The 23,683-nt window shown below is 39.7% G+C and overlaps 1 protein-coding gene across 1 annotated transcript; it reads right to left on the reverse strand.

The window, feature by feature from the left end:
* Positions 1–1,546: 1,546 nt before the first annotated feature.
* On the reverse strand, positions 1,547–23,683 carry phex (phosphate regulating endopeptidase homolog, X-linked). The gene is made up of 22 exons (XM_036558495.1): positions 23,019–23,683; positions 20,315–20,371; positions 19,161–19,322; positions 17,502–17,585; positions 15,650–15,876; positions 14,280–14,345; positions 14,070–14,186; positions 13,828–13,911; positions 11,929–12,071; positions 11,534–11,627; positions 11,262–11,390; positions 9,354–9,455; positions 9,193–9,270; positions 8,940–9,043; positions 8,790–8,848; positions 6,162–6,216; positions 6,003–6,070; positions 5,784–5,914; positions 4,357–4,422; positions 4,156–4,260; positions 3,336–3,412; positions 1,547–3,194 (listed from the first exon to the last, which is right to left on the reverse strand). The coding sequence occupies exons 1-22, from the start codon at positions 23,146–23,148 to the stop codon at positions 3,092–3,094; spliced, it is 2,241 nt and encodes a 746-aa protein (XP_036414388.1). The 5' UTR covers positions 23,149–23,683; the 3' UTR covers positions 1,547–3,091.

The following is a 23,683-nucleotide window of genomic DNA, read 5'->3' on the forward strand; positions in this document are numbered from 1 at the left end:
ATTTATTATTATTTCAACCTCAGATTCCTTGGCTTTTGCTCATTTTCTGTAAAGAACATATAAAATAACACATCTTCAGGGCCTTCACTCTGTTCACCCCCTACACATTTATATTACACATGTGGTGTTGGGTGAACCTGCGGGGAGTAACAGTGTGAAGGTGCTGTGTCCTTCACTCTGTTCTCCTCCTACATGGCCTGCTGTTAGTGTGTGTGTGTTTGTATATGTGTGTGTGTGTGTGAGGGTGGACAACATGGACAGGCTGCTGACTGGCTACAGCTGCTAAAGGAGAACCCTACACTGGCCATCTGTGATATTTTAAGGACCATTTATCTGGTACTTTTACATAAACTGTTATGGCTGTATTGTAAAACAATAATATGGTGGGTCCACCAGACCACTGAGTAACACACACATCAACATCACACAAGCGTTAATCAGCTGTAATCATTTGTCAAGCTGCCTGATATTTCTTGGTATAATCTGTGAATTTTCGTCATATCACTATAATCTTTAGCTATACTTAAAATTAGGTAAAGTATATTTAAGATAGTTTAATATCTGCTGTATCTCTTCATCACTGGCTCAGAGGCTGTCTTGGTTTCAAATTAAGTGGAGTCAAGGAGTCAACTACATCGAATTCCAGGAGTTCCGACTCATAGTCGACTCTAGAAAACCCAGCATTGTGCATCACTGGTGACAACTTACCGAATACCTGCACATATCTACACATACGTACACGCACACACTGTGACAGGACTTTTAGATGCAAACACACTGTGAAGACACTTATAATGCATTGCACTTAAAAAAAAAATTCTAGACAAAATTTTCTATGGAACATTTGTTTTTTATCTGTGATTTAAGATTTTTGTTTGTATTTAAAAGATCACGATACAGAATTATAGCTAAAATTGATCAAGGACAACTTACATGACTTTGTGTACAAGGCATTTCAGAAGTCTTGAGAAATAATAATTATTATTACTATATTACAGTCAGTACACACAAAAGGTACAGTGCTTTCATACTGAAACAAGAACATTTTTCAACATTTAAAGTAAAATTCAGTTTTTAATTTACAATTAAAGGGGAAATTTTTGCCGATTTCTGCATAATTAAATAGTTAAGAAGTAAACAAAGTCATTCAGAGTGGATGGATATGAAATTTTCTGTTCTAGAGTCAGAATTATTTTACAGAGGTGGTCATCAGAACCAGACGTCCAGAGTGTTGAATGACTCTAAAGGCCACCACACAGAAAATTACTATATGAAATACACTGCCTGAGACATTGTGTGCATTCAAACTGGCATACTACTATACTACATACTACATACTGTGCTAGTGTATACTATATACTGTATGGTAGTATACAGTACAGTATCCAGTATATGACAAAATCCACGTGTCATACTACAGAAAAGAGGCACAACTACACTGCCAACATCAGGGACTGAACCAATCAGACTGATCACAAAACCCACCCCATTTTCCTCAGCTGTCCCATCACTGCATAGCAAGCGCTGCTAGTTGCTTTTCTTTTTCAGGTCAGGTCTTTAGCAACACGTGTGGATATATTTTGGTCAAGAGACGTACCTACTGAGTTTTGAAAGATACCATGACAGAATGGAGGATGTTGTTTTCTACTCCTCTCCAAAGCCAAAAACAAACTTAAGATGTCAACTTCGGATTTTTCTGTGTGGTTTCCAAACATACCTGTTTGCTAAAAGGTCAGTATTTTAATTTTTATTACAGAACGTAGTCGGTAATATGAGCTAGTTCGACTGAATAATAAGCAGTGTGACCAAACAAAAGGCGATTCTGTGCGGATTGGTTTGGAGACGAACTTTTATTAAGTTACTGTTTTAACCACGTTATCAGCAGTAAGTTACCTTTATATAAGAAACAAAGTAAGCAAACTCACCTCAGACCAGCAGAGAAAGCAGCAGCCAGACAAATGATTAGCTTTCAGTTCATTTATGTATCTATAAAAGACAGGACTATTAAATTGTTCAGAGCAGTTGTGTCAGCGGTTACATTCTCCTGAAATGGCGTGTCGCATTTTGGGACGCGATACTGAGATGGCTCTGTCTGTGTACTGGAATATTTGGCCAGAGTAGTCTGTCCTCAGGGTATCTTTAGCGTATTGGGGAAATTCATTTTGGTCACATACTGCATACTGTTTACTACTTTAGGGCATTATCAGTATGCAAACAATATATAGGAGACTATCTCGAAAACAGACATGGTTTTACAGTAGTTTTATTTTAAAGCATAAAACGTAAGATGGAGGGGTACATTGTAGGGTGTTGTAAGGCAAGATAGTACCTAAATTGAACACTATTAGCATTATCCACATTAAATCTAAAATCTCAGAAGGTGAATAAAATGACTACATTTGCCATGTAGACATTGCAACCCCTGATTCCTGTCACCACTGCAAGTCTTTACAATGCACACGTCACATCAAACTACTCTGAATGACTTTGTTGACATCTCAGCGACTGAGTTATGCAGAAGTCATGAAAATGAGTGGAATTCCCCCTTAAATGTTGCCTTTGATTATCTTCAAAAAGGCCATCTATGCTAGCCTAAATGCTACTGTACAAGCAGTACTGGACCCCATTTGGACTTCTATGAGAGAAGTGGGGGAGGTATTAAACTGTAATAGAACTCACTTGTTTGTACTCATATAAAACCCGCTCCTGCTCCTCTATTGCCATGTATTGAAAGATAAACCAAACCAAAACTGGATGCAAATCGGCACAAAAAGACGAGTTCCGCCAAAGCCGCTTTGAACCGTCTGATGGCTGATTGCCAAGTTTGCCTTTTCACTTTTTGAGTGAAGTCCATCAGACAGCAGAGAGCAGACAGTGGTGAGGGGGGAACGAACAGTGGACTGACACTCACAGCGTGTGTATGAGTTCAAGCTGTGAGTGTGTCCAATCAGTGTTCCAGTTGAAGAGGACCGTAGGCAAGATGGTCCAGAGTGGGCAGAGTCGGTCAATGCCGTCCCCAGGTCGAATGAGGTGACCCAGGACAAGGCTTGAGGTTTGGACCATGTTCACAAGCTTCTTCTCCTCTTCAATGCTACCACACCCGGCAGGACTCCGCCCCCCTGTTCATGACTGACGTCTCTGGGCAGTTGAAGGCTTTGCGAAACTCCTCGTAGTTGCTCATCGCACCAATGACCCTTCCACCATAGCAATGAGAGCAGAGTGAGTGACGTGCATGGTGCGGTGATGACAGTGACAAATGGAAAAGAGAAATGGATGCAGATGAGCTGTGTGTGTGTGTGTGTGTGTGTGTGTGTGTGTGTGTGTATGAGTCTCACCTGTACTTGGGAGGGCTGTGGGCCCCGCTGACAATCTGGTCTCTTGCTGCCTCTGGCCTGTAGGAGTTACAGCGCACCTGACAAACACATACACATACAGAGTCTTTGTAAAATGGATAGTTCCGGTCCTAAAATCTGATTGGCTGAGCTGCGTTCCCAAGCCGTTGTAAAATAAAAATGTAAAATCTGATTTTCTTTTCAGTCACCAAACAATTATTAAGTGCTGTTAAAAGGAAAGGTGATGTAACACAGTAGTAAACATGTTCCTGTCCCAACTGTTTCTGGAATGTGTTGCATCAACTTTAGAATTAACATATGTATTAAAAAAACAATACATTTTTATAAAGTAAAACGTCAAATATTGTGTTTTTTGTATTGTTCATAATTTAATACAGGTCAAACAGAATTTACTAACCACTGCTTTCTGTTTTTAATGGTATTTCATATACTGTCCCAGCTTTTTTGGAGTTGGGTCTGTACATTTATATGAATTTGCCTGGATGTTTTAAAATAAATTAAAACATTCTAGAATTCATCTGATTATCAAAAGAAAAAAAAAATAAAAAGATAAAAATTTCTGGGTCTTTTGTAACGAATAATTTGAAGGTCTACAGAAATTTATAAGGAATAAAATGTATGTTTTTTCTCTTAGGAATGTACTAAACACAGTAGTGCACAAGTATTCAATTTCAATAACACTCAAGTACAGCTCTTCCAAAATAATGCTTAAGTATAGTAGTGAAGTACAATCACTCAAGTATTCCGACTCTGCTATTAGCTGTATGATACTGGGCTGAAGGTGGAATAATCAGTGACTCACTTGAGCATAGCTGAGGAAGAACAGCTGATTGTTGCTCAGACCCACTCCTGGCAATAACGGCTCCTCCACCCCCGACCTTTCCTTGTCAATCCACCTCCTGTAGGCCTGCAGATCAGCCCACAGAAACACCTTCACTACTTTTACACTAGTCATTTATGAAAATTCAGAATGGGTTTGTTAGGTTTAGACTCAGAAGGCTACCCTGAATGCTTCTCTCATGCCGCCGTTGTCAGCTATGTTCTCTGCCAGGGTCCTCTTCCCCCTGACCTGTGAATAAACAGAGTTGTGTTCAGGAGGGCATTACAGTGTAAATGATACAGCTGAAGACCTACTTAACTATAACTGGCATGTAGAAGAATATATCAGTCTCAATACAGTTGCTGTCATCTACATTCACAAACCAGCATTTCACTACTGAATGTAATCCAGGACTACTTTAAAATGCACCCATTGCTCATACAGATGCTCAATTGCGCACATCTGTAGCATTGCCAATACATAGAAAAGCACTGGCGATAGAATGGGACACTCTGAAGTAGTGTACGGGTACTCGAGTACTCAGTTAACCGTCTGAGGTAGTATTTAAATACTAAAATCACTATCTGGGTATTCATTTTGTTTTGACATGGAAAAACTGAGAGAAAATAATGAAACAAACAATTCAGTAAACAAAGAGTGTGTTTACATGCACTCCATAATCTGACAACTGCAGAAAATCAGATTTTGTCAGTAATCTGATGAACGTATTTACATGTACTTGAGTAATCAGATAATGGAAAACTCCGGGTCTACATGAGTCAGACAGTAATTGGATTTCTGCTTTGCAACCGACCAATAAACTCACAGAAGAAGACGTGATAAATGTAATGTAAAACTCAAACTTCATGCCATGGCTTTTTAAAAAAAAAACATCTCGCCACTTGAAAATATGAACATACATCATATAGAAGATGAAGATTATTTAAATCAGTCGCTTCATTAAGCATGTAGTTCGTTTCAGCGTCGCTCTAAAAGTGTTTTGCTGCCATCTTGCGGCAACGCTGCTTGCTTATTCCCGGTACCGTGGTCTGTTTTCGCACATCCGCAGACTGAGAAATCCGAAAGAAATCAGAGTAAGAGTTTACAAGCACTGAGAAATCTGATTACTGAGCTTAAGTCCAGCTCTCTGTTTTTTTTTCTTAATTGGATTTCTAGACCTTACACCGATCTAAGAAATCTGAGTATGCTGTTTACATGACCATTTGAATAATCAGATAACTGCAGAAATCAGATTATGATTGTATTATTGAGTGCATGTAATATGTATTTGCGAGTATGTATAACACTCGGCTAATACAAAACACGAATGCCTGAATGTGAACATGTTGCCAAGGATGTGTTCTTAATGATGTGACTGAAAAGGAAGAGAGTGCATGGCTGGCTGTAACTATGCTAGGCTAACTGACTCTAACTGATGTTAGCCAGGTCCAAAAACAGTAAAAATATATTTCTCTGACAAACTAACATGTGGGTAGAAGACATTACAGAGTGGTAATTCTCCTCTCTACAAGTTCTCTGATTGTACATCTAGGAGGAAGTGAGGTAGGTCAATAAGAAAGTGTGTTGGGGCCAGAAAGTGGCTACTGTACATTTAGTCCCGCCTCTTTCCAGTGGTAGGTGTTGTATTGATCAATCATGCACTGCGTCTTGTCATTGAAGGAAGCGATTGACGCATTGCTCCACCACTGGTCCAGATTCCCATCTTTGTCGTATTTCCGGCCTGCATAAGCAAAAATACATGAACTGTGAGTCAATGGGGCACTTAGTACTTACAACATGACATGGTTACCAAACACAAACTGTCTTACCATTGTTGTCAAAACCATGAGTGAGCTCATGTCCAACAATTACACCAATTGCTCCATAGCTTAATGATCTGGTGGACACATTTGAACACAATTAAAAGTCTGTCCAGAAAGGAGCGAAGAAAAAAGAGCCAAAGCTGTGTAGAGTAATCGAGTTCTCACCGAGGGTAGTCCAGTCCCCAGAAGAATGGCTTCTGAAGCTCTCCTGCTGGAAACCCTGAAAAGAACAAAGAAATATAAGTTCATATTAGTCTCAATTCATTAATGGCCTTCACTGGCCACTTTATTAGAAACACATTTTGTAGATCCATCTTGTTGGTACAGTTAAAGAGTTTAGCCCATTTGTTCATGCACAGTTGGGGTTAGCCACCCTCTAGCCCTTCATCAATGATCAGTTTCTGACCACAGAGCCACTGTTGGGTGAATATACTTGAGTGGTAGATCACTCATAGGCTAGCAGTGACAGTGACTGCAACACTGCTGAGCAACACTCTCTCTGCTAGTGACACACACACAACACCTTGTAAGTGTTACTGCTGTGCTGAGAATGGTCAGCCACCAAAATAACATCTGGTCCTGTGGTCAGAAGCTGACCAATGATGAATAGCATAGAGGGGGCTGACAAATTGTCCAGCAACAGAGAAACTACAGTCTGTAATTTTACACCTATATAGTGGACCTGTACAGAGGTGGAGGTCATAGGGAAAGTACAAGGTAGGCCTCTAATAAAGTGGACAGTAATGGTGTTTTATCATCAGGCAGTATGGTACAGCATGGTACAGTTACAAATCCAAACCCAGAACTATCCACACCCTGGTCAAGTACCTGAGTCCGTTTCCCACAACACAGTGGAAGTGTGAAAGTAGAGTTCTCTTTAGCTTATGTGGTCACATATAAGATTAGCTACGGTCAGTGTTGTGCATGAACGGCGTTCATTGAACACGTTCATATTTTTTGTGAACCCTGAACTGAACGAATCAGTTTACAAATAATGAACGTGGCCGCTCACGTTTCGCCGCACGCTGCGTGATGCTTCCATAAACACAGCCAAGCGTGTCTGGTGCCAGTGGTAGAGACGTAGCTGCAGAAGTTGGTTTGTGTGAGCATTTGAAACAGCCGGTACCTTTGTTTACATTACAGTTTTTGTCTGGTGTTGTTACAGTACAGGTTATTCTAGAGTTTTTTTTTTCTATGCAGAGCATAGCATTTAATCAGAATGAATCCATTTTGTGGTTTTTAACTGCTGTGTAAGTTAATATTGTCTAAATAAAATGTTCATATACAGTATACATTTTCATTGTCAGCATAATATGACACATTGTTTAAGTGTTAAAATATATTCTCAATCTCAACATTGGTTTTTAACGTAACTCATGTATGTGATTGTGGTATAGAATAATTCATTTAGTTTATGAGTAGCATGTAGTATGATTTTGGGCTGGTGATGGATGGGTAGAAAGAGGTTCTATTGAAAAAGAATAGCGGCTGATTTATTGAGAAAAAAAGAAGCAAGTGAACAGGAACTGGTTCATTTCTGGAACTGTGAACTTAGTTCAAAAGTTTTAAAAGTGAACTGTGAATGTGATCTAGTTCACTTTCTTTAGTATGAACTGAACTTTGAACTAGTTCATTTTCAGTGTGAACTGGCACAACACTGGCTACAGAAAGCTGCCTAATGGTTATGGGAATAAAGCCAGAGTCCTGCAGTTTTGGGAGTAAAGCTAACATCTTGTTGTTTTTTGGACATATTAAATTATTTAATTTTACATTTTTACACTGTCCCCTGTTGTTTTGTACAGTGTCCAGTGTTGGTTGGATGGTTAGATTGCAGTCATTGTTTGAGCAAAAATGTCACAAACATTAACGTTTCCTGTGGAAAAACCATCAAAACATGTAAGCGTGAGGTGTAAGCAAAGTCTTTCAGAGTGGTTTGATGTGAAATGCTTATGGAAAAATAGTTATAAATCTGAAAAAATAAGTTTCTTTATTTGCCTCACAACGCCCTGCATGTTCCCCTCCACATCGAATGGACTGAAATAAATTGATTAAGATACATTTTAAGCCAAATATTTATCACAAAACTATAATAAAACAATGTCTCAGACATCAGGTAGCATATACGTAACCATTCATGTACTAACTTGCTGTGAGGGAGCTTTTAGAGGTGGATGTCTGGTTCCTATCACCACCACTGTGAACAATTCTGACTTTGTAAGTTTCTCTAAAATGGAGCATTTCACATTAAACCACTCTGTATGACTTTGTTTACATCCCAAGGGCGGAATTATACAGACAGTTTGAAAAATGTATGGAATTCCCCTTCAACCCCCAGGGGACTCTGCTAGCGATGCTATGCTGCTCTTAGACTGAGCATATTTTGGCAGCAATATGACAATTTCCCCTTGTAGGATCAATAACATAAAATGAGCAAGTCCTCTGTATCAGAGATATTATAAAGGAGATGTTTGTCTATATTCACATTTGTAAACGCTGCTGTCATGTTTTCCCTAGTCTGACCACATCCACTGCGCCAAAGTATTAAAGGGTCTATTCAGTACAGGTACTCAGACACAGTATGTCTCTCTTTGCAGTGAAAAAATCACAGCAAAATGCATGATCACGAATTTGTAATCGTACCACACGTCATAGCCTGGTGGAAAAATACAAGCTAGGCCTCTAATGCAGTGGACAGTGAGTGGAAGTAAACAAATAAGAGCAACAGTCTAATGCCTACTATTTACACCATTCACTAATACAGCACAAAGGTCATAACATATGAGTTCATCTTACTGATCTGATTGGTGGAAGAGCTGTAGAAGGCATTGACAGTCGTAGGATTGGTGAACCACCTGAAGAAGACGAGAGAATTTAGCATTTTGCACACCCATTGTGTTGCTGCCCCCCCTTCCCTCCAGACTTGCAATGGGTCACTGAACTCACTCTGTGCGAGGCACGTTCTTTCTGAGCCAGCCGATGTCTGCCTGAGCGATGAAACGCAAAGTCTGCATCACGTTCCCAAAGTAATCCTTCTCCGAGAATGACAGCTGTGTAGGAATAAGAGCACGAGAACCAGGGTCTTTAAAATGTCACTGGTAATTCAATATAACACAGGCATGGACACAGATCACAGACTGCAGATACCACAGATCAGAGATAAATCAGAAAACTTGAAGCTAGGTCTTTGAACATGTACCCGTTTAATGTCCTCGTTGATGTAGGTATCATTCAGGATGAACTCTGGGTAGCCCACTTTAGCCAGGACTGCATGGGCCTGGGGTGAGGAGTTAGAGGGGTTATATGGAGATACCAGGGAAGTTCATATGATATTCTTTGCCCACATATAGAGCCACGTACCTTCTGTATTGCTTTCTTCTTTGTTTCTGCATCCATCCAGTCATTCTCTTTCTCCAGCATGTCAATAAAGGCCCACCGGATGCCCTCAATCAGCTCCTCCATCTCCACAAACACAAACACACACAGTATTGTCAGTCAAGCATTTGCTTTTCTGATTGTTCTGATCACGCAGTACAAAACTGCTTACTGTAATTCTGTATCATTTCCACTAGATGGAGACAAAACTAAAAGTAACACCTTTTGTACATAAACATGCAACAATGGCTTTATTAACTTGAATTCTTTTCATTGTTGAAGACAATGTTGAGATGGTGAGATAGAAAGTTGTACTGAGATCAGAATTATTTCACTCTACATGTAAAGTGTGAATTTGCAACTAAATTGGCTCACAGTGATTTTTTTAATGCTGTGCAAATTGTCAGTGGTAGTTTCCAGAGACATTTCTCCACCCACACTAGATATGTTGCCCATAATTTCATAACTGTTCTTTTGGAAAAGGAGTGATCACACATCAGCTGGGAGCCAGTTTTTCATTTGCATGTGATTATTATTATATATTTTTTTTACTTTTTTTAATGTAGTTTTTGAAAGAAGTGAAGAATGAATCTGAAACTCCAATTTATATGCCAGAACAGAATGCATGAATGTGCGTGAATGAGCAAGTGAGTGAGTGACTGAGTAAGAAGGAGTGAGTGAATGAAGGTGTGAGTATGAGTGATTGAGTGAATGATTGAATGGGTAACTTTAGGTGAATGAACTGGTATATGAGCAAGTGAATGATTGAGTATGAGTGAGTGAATGGGTGAGTACGGGTGAATGAGTGAGTGAGTGAGTGAGTTAATGGGTGATTGTGAATAAGTGAGCAAATAGAGAGTATCAGTGAGTTAGGGAGTGAATGGGAACATATGAGTCAGTGAATTAATGAGAAAAAATTAGTGAGTGAGTGAATGGTTGAGTGAGTGACTGGGTTAATATAAATTAATTGGTGAACGGGTGAGTATGAGTTAATGAATGAGTGAGTGACTTGGTAAATGTGTGCAAATGAGTGAATATAAATGTGAGTTTGAGTGAGTGAATGAGTATGAGTGAGCGAGTGAGTGAACGAGGAATGAGGAAGTGACTGGGTGAATATAAATAAGTGAGTGAGTGATTGGGTAAATATGAATGGGTGAATGAGTGACTGGATTAATATGAAGGATTGAGTGAATGGGTGATTATGAGTGAATGGATGAGTGTGAGTGAATTAGTGAGTGAATGAATGAGTATGAGTGAGCGAGTGAGTTAATGGTCAGTGTGAGTAAATGGGTGAATATATATGTGTGAGTTAATAGGTCAGTATTAATAAGCAAGTGAGTGAGTATGAGTGAGTGAATGAATGAGTATGAGTGAGTAAGTGAGTGACTGGGTGAATATGAATGAGTGAGTGACTGGGTTAATATGAATGAATGAGTGAATGGGTGAGTATGAGTGAGTGAATGGATGAGTGTCAGTGAGTAAGAGTGACTGGGTGAATATGTGTGCGTTAATAGGTGAATATTAATAAGCGAGTGAGTGAGTATGAGTGAGTGAATGAGTGAGTATGAGTGAGCAAGTGTGAGTGTGAGTAAATGAGAGTGAGAGTTAATGGATGAATATTATTAAGCAAGTAAATAAGTGAGTGTTAGGGAATATGAATGAGTAAGTGAGTGACTGGGTGAATATGAAGGAGTGAATGAATGAGTGGCTGAATGAATATAAATAAGTAAAGTGAATGAGTGACTGGGTGAATATGAATGAGTAAAGTGAGTGACTGGGTAAATATGAAGAAGTCAATGAATGAGAGAATAAGAGTTAGTGTGTGAATGGCTGAGTGAATATTAATGAGCGAGTGAATGGATGGATAAGTGAGCAAGTAACTGAAAGAACTACCATGTGTTTCTTGTCCTCCTGAAAGTGTTTATCAACAAAGAGGCGTCCGGTGGCGTACATGAGCGTGCCCTCAATGTAGTTCACACACTTATCCCAGCGAGGCGTGAGTGAGGTTGTTCCCGTGGTAACCTGATAAAACAGAAGGTCAGTATTCTTCTAAGCTAAAGCTAAACTCAGGGATTACAGAACATGCGTAATGTGTCATCTTTGAGAATCCATAAATGTATGAATTCTATGTAAAATAAAATTAGCAGTGGGGAGGGGACACTCACTCGAGCAAAGTCCAGATATCGGTAGAGGAAGCGCCTGCTGAGGGTAGTGATTCTAGACAGAACTGACCTCCACACCACGTAGTTGGCCACTGTCCTGAAGCCAGGGGGACAGAAAGAGTGAAATAAGCAGATTAAATTAGCATTTAAAGCTAATTAAAATTAAAGCTAAGTATATTAGGGAGTGGTCTGGTCTAGAATACAGGACGGTAATAAAGATTTAACAAGACAAATAAGCTACATGTCCACGTAGACAGGAACACAAATACACACAAAAACACACCACTAATGTTGTAGGAGCACAATGGCCAACAGAAGATGGCTTTAATCAGTTAATTAAATTGATGGTGTCTGTGTGCCTGGTTGATGTCCTCTCCTCCTCTGGTTCTGGTTGTTACCTGGTGTCAGTGACATTCAGGAGCTTAAAGAGGTCCTTCATGTACTGAGGAACACGCACTATAACGTGCTCAGATGACGAGATGGACAAATCTGGATACAGCTTAGAGTCGATCGATGCTTTCACAAAACTCAGCCAGTTAAACTGTGGAGAAACAGGAACAGAAGGAGTGAGTTGGCCTGGTATGTGTAGGTTCATGTGTGTTGCTCACAGTGTAGGAATAACACAGTTTGAAGAATATGGTGTAGGATATGGCTGGAACACCTAACTGAAGACACAATGCTGGCTAAAAAATGTTATCAGTTATTTGGATTGACAACACATACATTTCTTGGCTAGGTACTTGTTTATTTAAAAGCAAGTGGAAATGCAGATGGTGGAGAATGCAGTTTAGGGTCACGTGAAACCCAAAATAAATCATCATGCTGAACAAGTGGTGATGTTAGCACTCAATTAGTATTCGTGTGCATCATTCAAAGGGAAGAAATGTGCGAATCCACACCTGCAGGAACTATAACAAACAAAGCCGAAGTAAGAATGCAGTTTTTTAACAACTAGGTTAGCTAGACTAACTAGTTTGGCGAATAGGGCTTAGCTAACAGGTTAACAGGCTACTCCAGTAATAATCTGAGTTATTTCTGTGGCTTTAAACTGAAATGTTTGCTGACATTCTTGTAAAACTGTGACATGCAAAGAACAGATTACTTGAACAGATTAGTTTCATAAATATTAAACTGGCATTAATAAGTATTAAACTCTGTGTGAGGACAAATATACATCACCATTAGCTTGGCACTAACATAACGCTGCAAATCCCATAGTGGATAGCGGAAATGAGCATTATTACTGTGGTAGTAAATGGAGAAACACAAACTACTTATAAATTGAAAGATTCTGCAGTAAACATTGCATATAAGTGATCTGTGCAGATTATATTATGCTTCCTAGTTCATCTTTCCCAAAAAAGTATTTTGGAATACCTGAATTCCTTTGCAACATTAGTTCAGTGAAGTCAACAAAAAAATAAATACATAAATAAATAAACCTTTCAGTTACTTGATTAGTTGTCCAAATAATATGTACATTTAAAAAAAGGTAGTGGTTTATGTTTGGGAGAACCAGTTGCCAGTTTCTCACATACAGATTTCTCCAGTAATTCTAATTAAAGCCAAAAAATTGCTGTTTATGGTCAGCAATTGCAGGCTCTTTCCTCAGTTTGGTAATCACACCTATATGAGCTTGCTGGACATCCCATTTCAAAACAATGGCATTAATATGGAGTCCACCCCACCCCACCACACCACCCCCCACCCCCTTGCATCTATAACAACCTCCAAATCCTGAAAAACAGCCCCAGCTCTACCACTTCATGGCTAAACTTCCATTTCACACTAATGGCACTTACAGTTGACTGGGGCAGATCTAGCAGGGAAGACATTTCATGAATTGACAATGCCACAGGTAAAGTCACTGAGCTTTTCAGTGTGACCCAGATTTCCAGTACGACCCACTTTTATACACCTGTTAGTAATAAGTGTGGCTGTAACACCTAAACTCCTAAAATAATTAGGAGGGCTGTTCACATACGTTCGGCCATAAAATGTAGGTTTAAGTATTCAAAATGACATTGTCTGCATTCGAATGACCATTTTTTCATTAGATTCAATGAATAATCAAATGTTGAGTTTTATTTTGATAGCCCTAAAGTGCAGTGCCCAGTGAAAAATCACCATTGGGAGCTCTTTTTAGTCTTAGATTAGCCTTAATCATGGTTTTAAAAAAAAAAACAGACCTAATGTTTAATGTTAATTGTTGACTAATAACATTTTCTTTCCCCAGTTACTCAAAGCAATCATGCACTGAGTAATTCATAGTTGCTGCTGTAGTGTTGAAGTCTCACCTCTGGAATTGTGCGCTGCAGTTTGGACAGGCTGTATTTGTTATACATGCTCTCACTGGTTCGGTTCTCAAAAGGGATCATTATCTAAACACACAAAGGGGACAGAGTACTCAGTAACTCATTAAACCTAAAAGCATCTTAAAGAGGTCTTAGCCCACAAAGTTCCTGATCCAACAAAACACAGCCTCATCACTTTCGGCCCTTTCGTTAAGTGTCCGCAAAGAAAAACAAAAGCTTTTCACCTGAGCCAGTTTCATCTCGAAGTCAAGCACCAGCTTCATCTGTTGTTCTGCTGCCTCTTCAGGGGCTCCCAGCATGACGGGAACATCCACCATGAGTCTCAGAAGAGCCTCTCGGTTCTGCACGGCGATACACAGCGACAAACTCTGTGGTTATCCTATCAAGACACACGGCTAGGACAGAACATGTTGTGATGGATGCATTGGACTCACAGCCTGTGCCTCAGTGGTGTTGGTGATATAATCTTCTCTGGACAAAACCAAAGATGCCTGGTCCAGCTAAGAAAAGAGAAAAAGCTCAAATGATAAATGATGAGATAATCACAACACATAACATTAGAAATACATACAGCACTTGCAAAAGTCAGAGAACAGGATTCATTTATTGAATTTCCAGTCAAAACAGCAATTATGTAGTTAATGTGTCCACCTTTTGCCACTTTAACAGCTTCCATTCTTTTTGGGAGGCTTGTTCAGCTCCTCCAACAAATCTGCAGGGATATTTTTCCACATCTCCAAAGTTCAGTCTTACAAAATTGTTTGCATTTTCTGCTTCTCATGATCCAAATAATCCCAAACACATTCAATAATGTTGAGGCCTGGACTCTGAGATGGACAGTCCATTCTTTTTTGTTTACAAATTTAACGAGTAAGAGGAAGGCTCCCAACCCCAATCCAGATCCCAAAAAGTCTTCTAGTTCACATAAATAGGAAAAGCAATTTTCAGAATGAAAGTTGGTAAATGCAGTAAAACTAAACTGACAAAGGGGGCGCCGGTGCTTTGACTATCAATAAGGCTAAAGAAAATATAAAAGGAACACTGTATTGTATTCATATTATTTTTTTCCTTTTTCTAATTGGTTGCCCATACATTAAAAACATAAGTAGCTGCACAATTCCATGATGAACATGACCGTAATCTTCACTGTGACTCTAGAAACAAAGTTAAGGTTTGCACGATTGTGGAAAACTGAACAGTGGCCTTGTTTTAAATTTTTTCAGATACTAAATTCATATTAAAAATGATCTCTACTCTTAGTGGACAATGACTGCTTGACACATCTGGCGATAGCAAAGTTACATTCAGCTTTTTTAGATGAAATCCTAGATGATCCAAAGTCTACTGCAAACACCAAGCATGTAAAAATGTAATTATTTTGTAAAAAAAAAAAATCATATCATATGAGTTGTGGAGAAAGTGTTTGGATGGAGGGTGTTACAGATTTGTTTAATATTTGTTTATTGCTTCATAACTGATAGAGATTAGTTATTTTTGCTTTTAAAACACTGTAAATTAACCCAATGCAGAAATCAGATTTACAATGTTGCTTTAGTTTGTAAAGTAGTAGTATCTGTACAGTTATTGGCTTTTAGTAGTGAATGGGGCATTCGTAACCATTGTTAAGAGTAAAATGATCTAGCTTTTATGCATTAATACAGCACTAATACTGCATTAATACTGCTTGTTCGTGTTTTATTTAGCCCGTCTAGTTGTCATCAGTAAGCTACAGAATAGCAATATGAAGTCAAAATTGGTTCATTTAAGCCAATTCCCCTGTGACTAACACACGCCCGAGCCTCACCTTGATGATGTAACGCTGTGAGTTCTTGTCGTCCGGCGAGACGTACAGACGCACCAGGACAGATTTGCTGTGTTGGGTGCGTATCTGAGCCAGCGTATGTAGCAGATCAAACTTTTCCTCGTCCCACTGCACGTCAGCGCCCAACACACTGCCAAGTACAGGCCAGCGGAACTCCCGCTTCCTCAGCTCCTTCAGCAGCGGCTTGGCGTCCAGCAGCTCCAGAGCAGCTGAGAGGAGCCACAGGGCAAAGTTTAGCAGAACATAAAGGTCACTGGGACAGAACATCTTGTCTTATAGTCGAGACAAAGTCATGCATTCGCTGCACGATTTTAGACCAGACAGGTCTCACATTGACCGTTCAGAATTACACATAATAAGACCCACTCTCACTCTCAGAGTCCGAGTTTGGACGTGCCTGACTGAATGCATGTTTTATGAATGTATGTATAATTTATTAATGAAAATGCTATATAAAGTGCTTGAGTGTATATATGCTATATTGACAGAACTATTGGGACACCGGCTTTTATGACATCCATTTTAAATCCATAGGCATTAATATGGAGTTGGTCCCCCTTTGCAGCTATAACAGCTCTTCCACTCTTCTGGGAAGCTTTCGACAAGATTTTGAAGTGTTTGAGAGGGAATTTTTGCCCATTCACCCAGAAGAGCATTTGTGAGGTCAGACACTGATGTTGGACGAGAGGGCCTGGCTCACAACCTCTGTTCTGTTTCATCCCAAAGGTGTGCAGTGGGGTTGAGGTCAGGGTTCTGTGAGGGCCAGTCAAGTTCTTCTACACCAAACTCACCCAGCCATGACTTTATGGACCTTGCTTTGTGCACTGGGGCTCAGTCATGCTGGAAGAGAAAAGTTGTAGGCATACAATTATCCAAAATGTCAAAATCTCTTCACTGGAACTAAGGGTTCTAGGCCAACCCCTGAAAAACAACCCCATATCATCCCTCCTCCACCAAACTTTACACTTGGCACAGTGCAGTCAGGCAGGTAAGGTTCTCCTGGCATTCTCCAAACCCAGACTCGTCCATCAGACTACCAGATAGAGAAGTGTGATTCGTCACTCCACAGAATGTTTCCACTGCTCCAGCGTCCAGCGACGTGCTTTACACCACTCCATCTGACACTTGGCATTGTGCTTGGTGATGTAAGGCTTGCATGCAACTGTTCGGCCATGGAAACCCTGCCAGGAAGCTCCTGGTGCACAGTTTCTGTGCTGATGTTAACGCCTGAGAAGTTTCCATGTATATGCAGTCACTGTTCTCACTGAACGCTGGTGATGAAAATTGGGACCTGCGTTCCCTCATGTTAAGATTCATGTGAACTCCACGTTGACACAATAATTATTATTGTTATTGAATTACTGAAAGTAATAAATACATTCTGATAGAGCTTCCACTCATATAGCTATAACAAAATGTGCTGCTTTTTAAATGGAAATAAATGATTCATTTATTCAGTATTTTTCAGTAACAACAAGTTACTCATCAACAAGTAATTAGCATATGAGGAACTTTTTCAGTCCTGCTGGAAAAGCGTCTCAGGCGGCTCCTCCTGAAGTTGCTTGAGAGAATGCCAAAAGTTTGCAAAGATGCATAAAACAACAGGGGAGCTCCTTTGACGAATCTAAGATATGTTCATTTCTTCATAGACTTTTTGTCCGCGGCATAATTCCATATTATTTTATAGTTCTGCTGTCCTTAGTATTACTGTAAAAAGTGGAAAATGTCAATATGTATAAAAAATCTCTTAGGTGTGACCAAACAGACATGGTATGTGTTTGTGTGTTTTTAGGTTTGCTATTTTTATAAGTGTGTTTGGTCTAAAAGCACTCACTCTCATTCATGCAGGAGCGGTAGAGCACCTTGGCTTTCTTCACTGCTTCTATGTCGCTGTCTGCAGTGGGCTGCTCCAGGAGCTCTGACACGAGAAAACACATCAGCAGCCCAGTTAGGATATATACTGCACACAATAGTAGCATTCAGCACATGTTAATAGCACAATAGCTAGTAATATACAGACAAGAGCCATAACCCTGAGATATCTCTATTGTGTACAGTAGGGCTGCGCAAATGTGGTCAGTGAGGCCTTTTGATTCGGCCTGCCAGGCTGCCCAACACCATCCAATGAAAGAACAAACATATTTGTATGCTATACATACCTTGTTAAATCCTTGTTTTCCTCTTAAAATTGTATTTTTAAGTAATTTAGTTGCAAAATATGGTGGAATATTTAAAACCTGCTTACTTTATTTGTGCATTTTTGACCCTCAGACACTCTTTTTGCCCTCTAAGACAAAACGTTTTTGCACCCCTGGCATAGACTATAAATCTTATATATATAAATATATATATATATATATATATATAAAATGATGGTTTTCAAGGGTTTGTTGGTAAAGAATATGGCCCTGTATAGAACAATGAACACTTAAATAACCCTTTGCATCTCTGCATGATTAAAGGGTTCTTTGCATCATGAATGTGTTCTTCAGATTGAAGCGGGAAATGTGCTGTATATGGTTCTATACAGAACCTTGTTGGAAAGGGTTTAAATGGCATCAAAAAGGGTTCTTCGTTTATTACAAGCCTGACATTGTAACAATAGAAGAAGCCTTTTTGGTGCTATATAGAGCCCTTTTCAAAAAGGTTCTATGTAGAAGCATCTACAGCACATTCTCCATCAATCTGAAGAACGCTTTCACAATGCAAAGAACCCTTTAAACATGCAGAAGGTTCTTTGAATGTATAGAACCATTTACTTTACTAAAGAACCCTTGAAGAACCATGACTTGTAGTGTGAAGGCACAAATCTACTATACTACACTAAACTTCTTATACTTACATGCAGTTTCTCCAACACTCTTTGCACTACTGGTCTAATAACATTCTCTGTCCAGTATTGCAGTGTGTACTGCTGTTTAAGGCTGGGTATTGTTCAAATTATCAATACCCAATATTTATATACATAAATTGTATATATAAACATGAAATATTTATATCAATAGTAAAAATCCAGGTTTGTACTCTTTGTTTTGCATTTTAATGCTTTAAAAATAGGCTACAAAAATGTTCCAGTCATGGCAGTGTACCCTGCAGGAGTCTTGGACTTGGACTTCGTCATGCGTATCAACCAATCACAAGTCTAGAAATGGTTAAAAATCATGGTTATTGGTTCACTGATACTGACAACCCTGACTTAGTATCGATATTGGATATTGAATGACACAATGTTTTGATATTTGATAGTATTAAAGTAATTTGGTCAATACTATCCAAGCATTTTGTGATACCTTGCCCTACTACCTTACACTGTCCAGTGTTACACCTGTGTTGTCTTAACTGCTCCATTCTGCACTTTGTATCACTGTGTGTACTATACATGTTGCACCAGTAAGATCAGTGAGAAAGCATTTCGTTATATTGGTCTGATACAACACAGTGTTTTGTTATATTGCTGCTGAACTGACCTGTATTGAATTAATAAGCCACTCACCTTTCAGCTTGAGGTCCACGTTCTGGCGGAGCCAGGGGTAGATCCCATAGCTGGAGGAATCTTCTGGAATGGGGTTCTCTTGGAGCCAGCCTCCACACGCGTACTGGTAGAAGTCTTCGCAGGGCTGGACAGAGAGGTCCATCTTGTTGAGGATGGAGCCAGCTACAGAAGACCAGCAATAACATCACAAGAGGATGTACATTATAAAATTATGATATTCGCTAGACACTAGGCAGCATATTCATCATATAATAACTTTCTGTAAGGGAACTCTTAGAGGCATATTAAACTCTTCAGACGTCTGGTTCCTATCACCACCACTGTGAACATTTCTGACTTCTCTTTGTTCTCTAGAACAGAGCATTTCACACCAAACCACTCTGAATGACTTTATTTACATCCTAACCATTTAATTATGCAGAAATCTGTGGAATTCCCATTTAACAGACATTTCATCGCAGTTCCCACAAAAGTAAACTTTATCCCCATTCCCGTTGTCACCAAGAGAAGTGTTTTTCATTTTGTCCCCATATCCATGGATTGCCACCGAGTTGCTGCTGTTCCCATTCCTGTGCATTTCTCTGCATGATACACTATATGTCCAAAAGTAACCAAACACACCTTCTAATTAGTGAATTCAGCTGCACTCATTGCCCTTTTGGGCTCAGTTGTGCAACCATAGCTTGTATAATTCACATAGAAAAGCACTGCCAATAGAATGGGATGCTTTGGGGAAGCTGCACATGAGCCTAAGGTCACTATGCCCAATCCCAAGAGTCAGAGGGGTATAAAGCCTCCCCGGCACTGGGCTGTGGAGCAGTGGGACTACGTTCTCTGGAGTGATGGCGCTCCATCCATTACCTTTGGGATGAGTTGGAGTGATTCAGAACTGATCATCCAACATCAGTACCTGACCTCACTAATACTCGTGTCTGAATGCAATCAAATCCTCACAGCAATGTTCCAACATCTAGTGTAAAGCCTTTCCAAAACAGTAGAGGCTGACACTGCAGCAAAGGGGGACAAACTCCCAATTAATACCCTTCATTTCAGAGGATACGTTAGATGAACAGGCGTCTACAAACTTTTGGACACATAGTGTATATTGAAAGACCCTGTATGGGTATTTTAAGGTCAGGTCTGAAGGAGTGTACCTGCTTCAATGCACTCCAACGATAGGCAGAATTCTTCATTGGTCGTTTTCTGTGAGACTAGAGGGAAAAAGAAAATATGTCAAACTGTCAGAGCACAACACATCCCAGCCCTAAACGGAGCCTAGACCACACTTGCCATGCCACGTTTTCGTCAGCTGTCCAGGGTATGGATGTCATTGAGAATGCTGAGCTAATGCTCCACTGCACACATACCAAAAAGGCCAGTGAAAGCAAACACATACACACACATGCAGTGCTGTGCAAAAGTCAGAGACCAGCCTACTTTTATTTAATTTCCACTCAAAACAGCCACTAAGCACAATTTTTCAGGAGATATTAGGAAAGTGAAAGGAGGATAAGTGAAAAAACAGGAGTTTCCACAACTGGAGTTCAAAAAATGATTTAAAGCTTCAGAGAAAATGGGACTCCTAACAACCACGCAAGACCTGGTAGACACCAAAACTGTCCCTATAGGATAAACAGCACTTAATGCTTCCATCTTTGAGAGAGAGGACAAAATCAAGCTGCTTCAGATCTGAAAACATCCACAGGTGTTTCTGTCCATCCTTCCACTGTGAGAAGACTCAGCGCTATGAGTCTGAAATGGTGTGTAGCCGTCAAGAAGAGCCTCACTGAGAAGATAAATCAAAGAACAAATCAAACAAGGAAGACACTGGTGTTCTCAGAACAATGGACTGACCACCCCAGAGTCCAGACCCCTACATAATTGTATGTTTGGGATTACTTCGATTACACGAAGCAGAAAATGCAACCAACTTCTAAGACTGAACTTTGGAGGTGTGGAAAAATGTCTTCTAGTCTTCTGCAAAGAACAGAAGCTGTAATAAAAGCAAAGAGTTGACAGAATAATTGCTGAAAATGTGATATTTAGTTGTTTGTGTAAAGTTCTATGTAAGTTTTCTGTTTTTTTCCTGATGATGAAAAATGAATAATTTGTACTTAATGGCTGTTTGGACTCAATATTAAATAAAGGGCAGGTCATCTGACAGTTAATAGAAATATACATGCAAATAGGCCAAGCTTTAACTTATAACATGTAACATAGAACCGGTATACACATCTTGAGTAAACACTGTTTCCAGTATTGATCATGCTGCATGCACATCTAAATGTCGTTGAGGAACTGTTGCGGCCTTGCTTTTGCACTGTTTACAGTCCACTCCACAACTGGACAGCAGATGACCACAGCATGAACCAGAACACCGCTCATTTACAGTGCCTTAGCACAGCATGAACAAGCCTCATTATGCTCAGCCTCACAAAGCTGTGGCCCACAATGTGTGTGTGCATGTGACTTTATTATGTGCAGGAAAAAATGAGTCTAATTACACAGCTATTCACCACAAATATGTTAACCTACAAAAATAGGAAACAATAGGAACAACAGCCTCATATTTAGCACCTCTGTGCATTCCATCCTTACACAAACACCCTCCCTCTTCCCCTCACACAAACACATGCACTCTCTTTTTCTTTCTTGAGTGACTCAAAGCCAACAAGATATGTGTTTAAGTCAAAGCTAAAAAAGATATTGTCTTCTAAAAGCATACATTTCACTCTGCTGAGCTACTCTGCCCTGAAGTAATTACAGCCTTTGAAGCAAAGCTGTGAGTGTAACCTTAAACGCTTCTAAAATAATCTCACACACGAACACACATCTGAAGTTAGTGTGGCTAGAGGGACGCTACACACTTTTCCCACGGCGCCTCATTCTGCATGTGTTTGTGTGTATCTCTGCCTAAAAATGACAGGAAATTAGTCAGTGGATGGTGGACAACACTGGAAACGCTAACATGGTTTGCACTTATGAGCATGAATTATATGTAGTTGTTTGTTTTTGTACATTTTCAGGACAAAAATGTTCCAATTATGTAAAAAAGCAGAGAAATTCAGGGCACAGTAGCCTTAAACAGGATTTCTACAGAAGCTACAGCTTTATTTTTTTATTAGAGTTGAAAGGGCAAAACTTTTTTATATTATTTTTATGTTACTGAGGTTAAGAAAATTCTTGTTGTACTGTATATATGCACATATATAATACACATTGGAGATATTATATGCGTACTTATGTATATACAACCCATATTGGCTATATTTACTTAAGTTACTTAAGTTTACACATAAGTAATACACAATTTTATATATATATACATTTATTTGGGACATACTACTACTATTACTATTATTAAGATATGAGAATTTACACATATACATGGATGAATATACATACATATAAAATACATGTGGGACATATTGTTATTACAAATAGATATTTACATATATATAATATATATGGTCATATTATATATCATATATATATAATACATATAGAGCAAATCGCTGCTATCAGAACAAAACCTTGTATCTCCATTTTTGTCATTTTGCAGTTTTTTACATAATCTGAAAGTGCCTGTTGCTCTTTACATTGTGTGTAAATTTCATGATAAATGGACCAAAAGAAATGGCCCAAAATGACTTGGAAAAACATCTGGTTCCATTGACTTACATTAAAAGTAAAGTATGTTTTTCCTTCTTCTGTAAAGTTACCATTTTGGAGACACAAGGTTTTGTTCTGATAGCAGCGATTAATGTTACATATAGTTACTTATGTACATATAATTCATACTGGATATATGCAAGACCACGCACCCTAACAAGGTATAAATAAATACGTGTGACTTACCCGCAATGACAGCGATCAGCAGAGCGAGGCAAAGGCACACTGACGCTGTGAGGGCTGCTTTCATGAGTGTTGTGGGGGCCGCGCTCTGCTTGGAGCCCCTTCCGCTCAATTTCTCCATCTCCATCTCCATACTGCTAGGCTCACTCAGCAGCACCTCTCGCTTGTTCCTTTGCTTCCTTTACCCCTCCTTCGATCTTTCTCTCTCTCTCTCTGTCCTGTTGGCCGTGGCCCTGTTTCACCCCTGCTGGCCCAGAGATGACCGCTGATAAGCCTTGGTCCCGAATCAGTGCAGCAAAAGGCTCAGCCAGCTGGGTCTGAGGTATGTGTGTGTGTGGGGGCCTCGACTGGACAGACGTTCACTCTCCGTTCCTGGATGCCGGTCTGCAGGTCTCAGGTCAGCCGTGCAGTTTTGCTCTTAGTGTCTGGCTCTCTGTGGTGCTGCTGGTCACTCACAGGCCAAAGGGAATAAGTGTTTCTCTCCACATGCCAAGAGCGCTTCAGAGCCACTGGCTGAGAGAAGCAGCAAGAAGGAGGGAGAGTAATAGAAGGGGAGGGGGGAGAAAAGGAAGGGGGCGACAGAGATTGAGAGAGAGTGAGAGAGAGAGATAGATAGAGACACTGGAGGACCAAAAAGTAGGAGGAACTCCTCTCCATACAGTATATGG

Source organism: Colossoma macropomum, unplaced genomic scaffold, assembly GCF_904425465.1.
Source record: "Colossoma macropomum unplaced genomic scaffold, Colossoma_macropomum, whole genome shotgun sequence".
NCBI lineage: Eukaryota > Metazoa > Chordata > Actinopteri > Characiformes > Serrasalmidae > Colossoma > Colossoma macropomum.

Coding starts and splice junctions, on each gene's coding strand:
- phex (XM_036558495.1), bottom strand. CDS start 23,148: ATGGAGATGGAGATGGAGAAATTGAGCGGAAGGGGCTCCAAGCAGAGC. Junction 11,391..11,533: donor GATATCTGGACTTTGCTCGA/GTGAGTGTCCCC, acceptor CTGTTTTATCAG/GTTACCACGGGAACAACCTC. Junction 8,849..8,939: donor AAGAACGTGCCTCGCACAGA/GTGAGTTCAGTG, acceptor CGTCTTCTTCAG/GTGGTTCACCAATCCTACGA.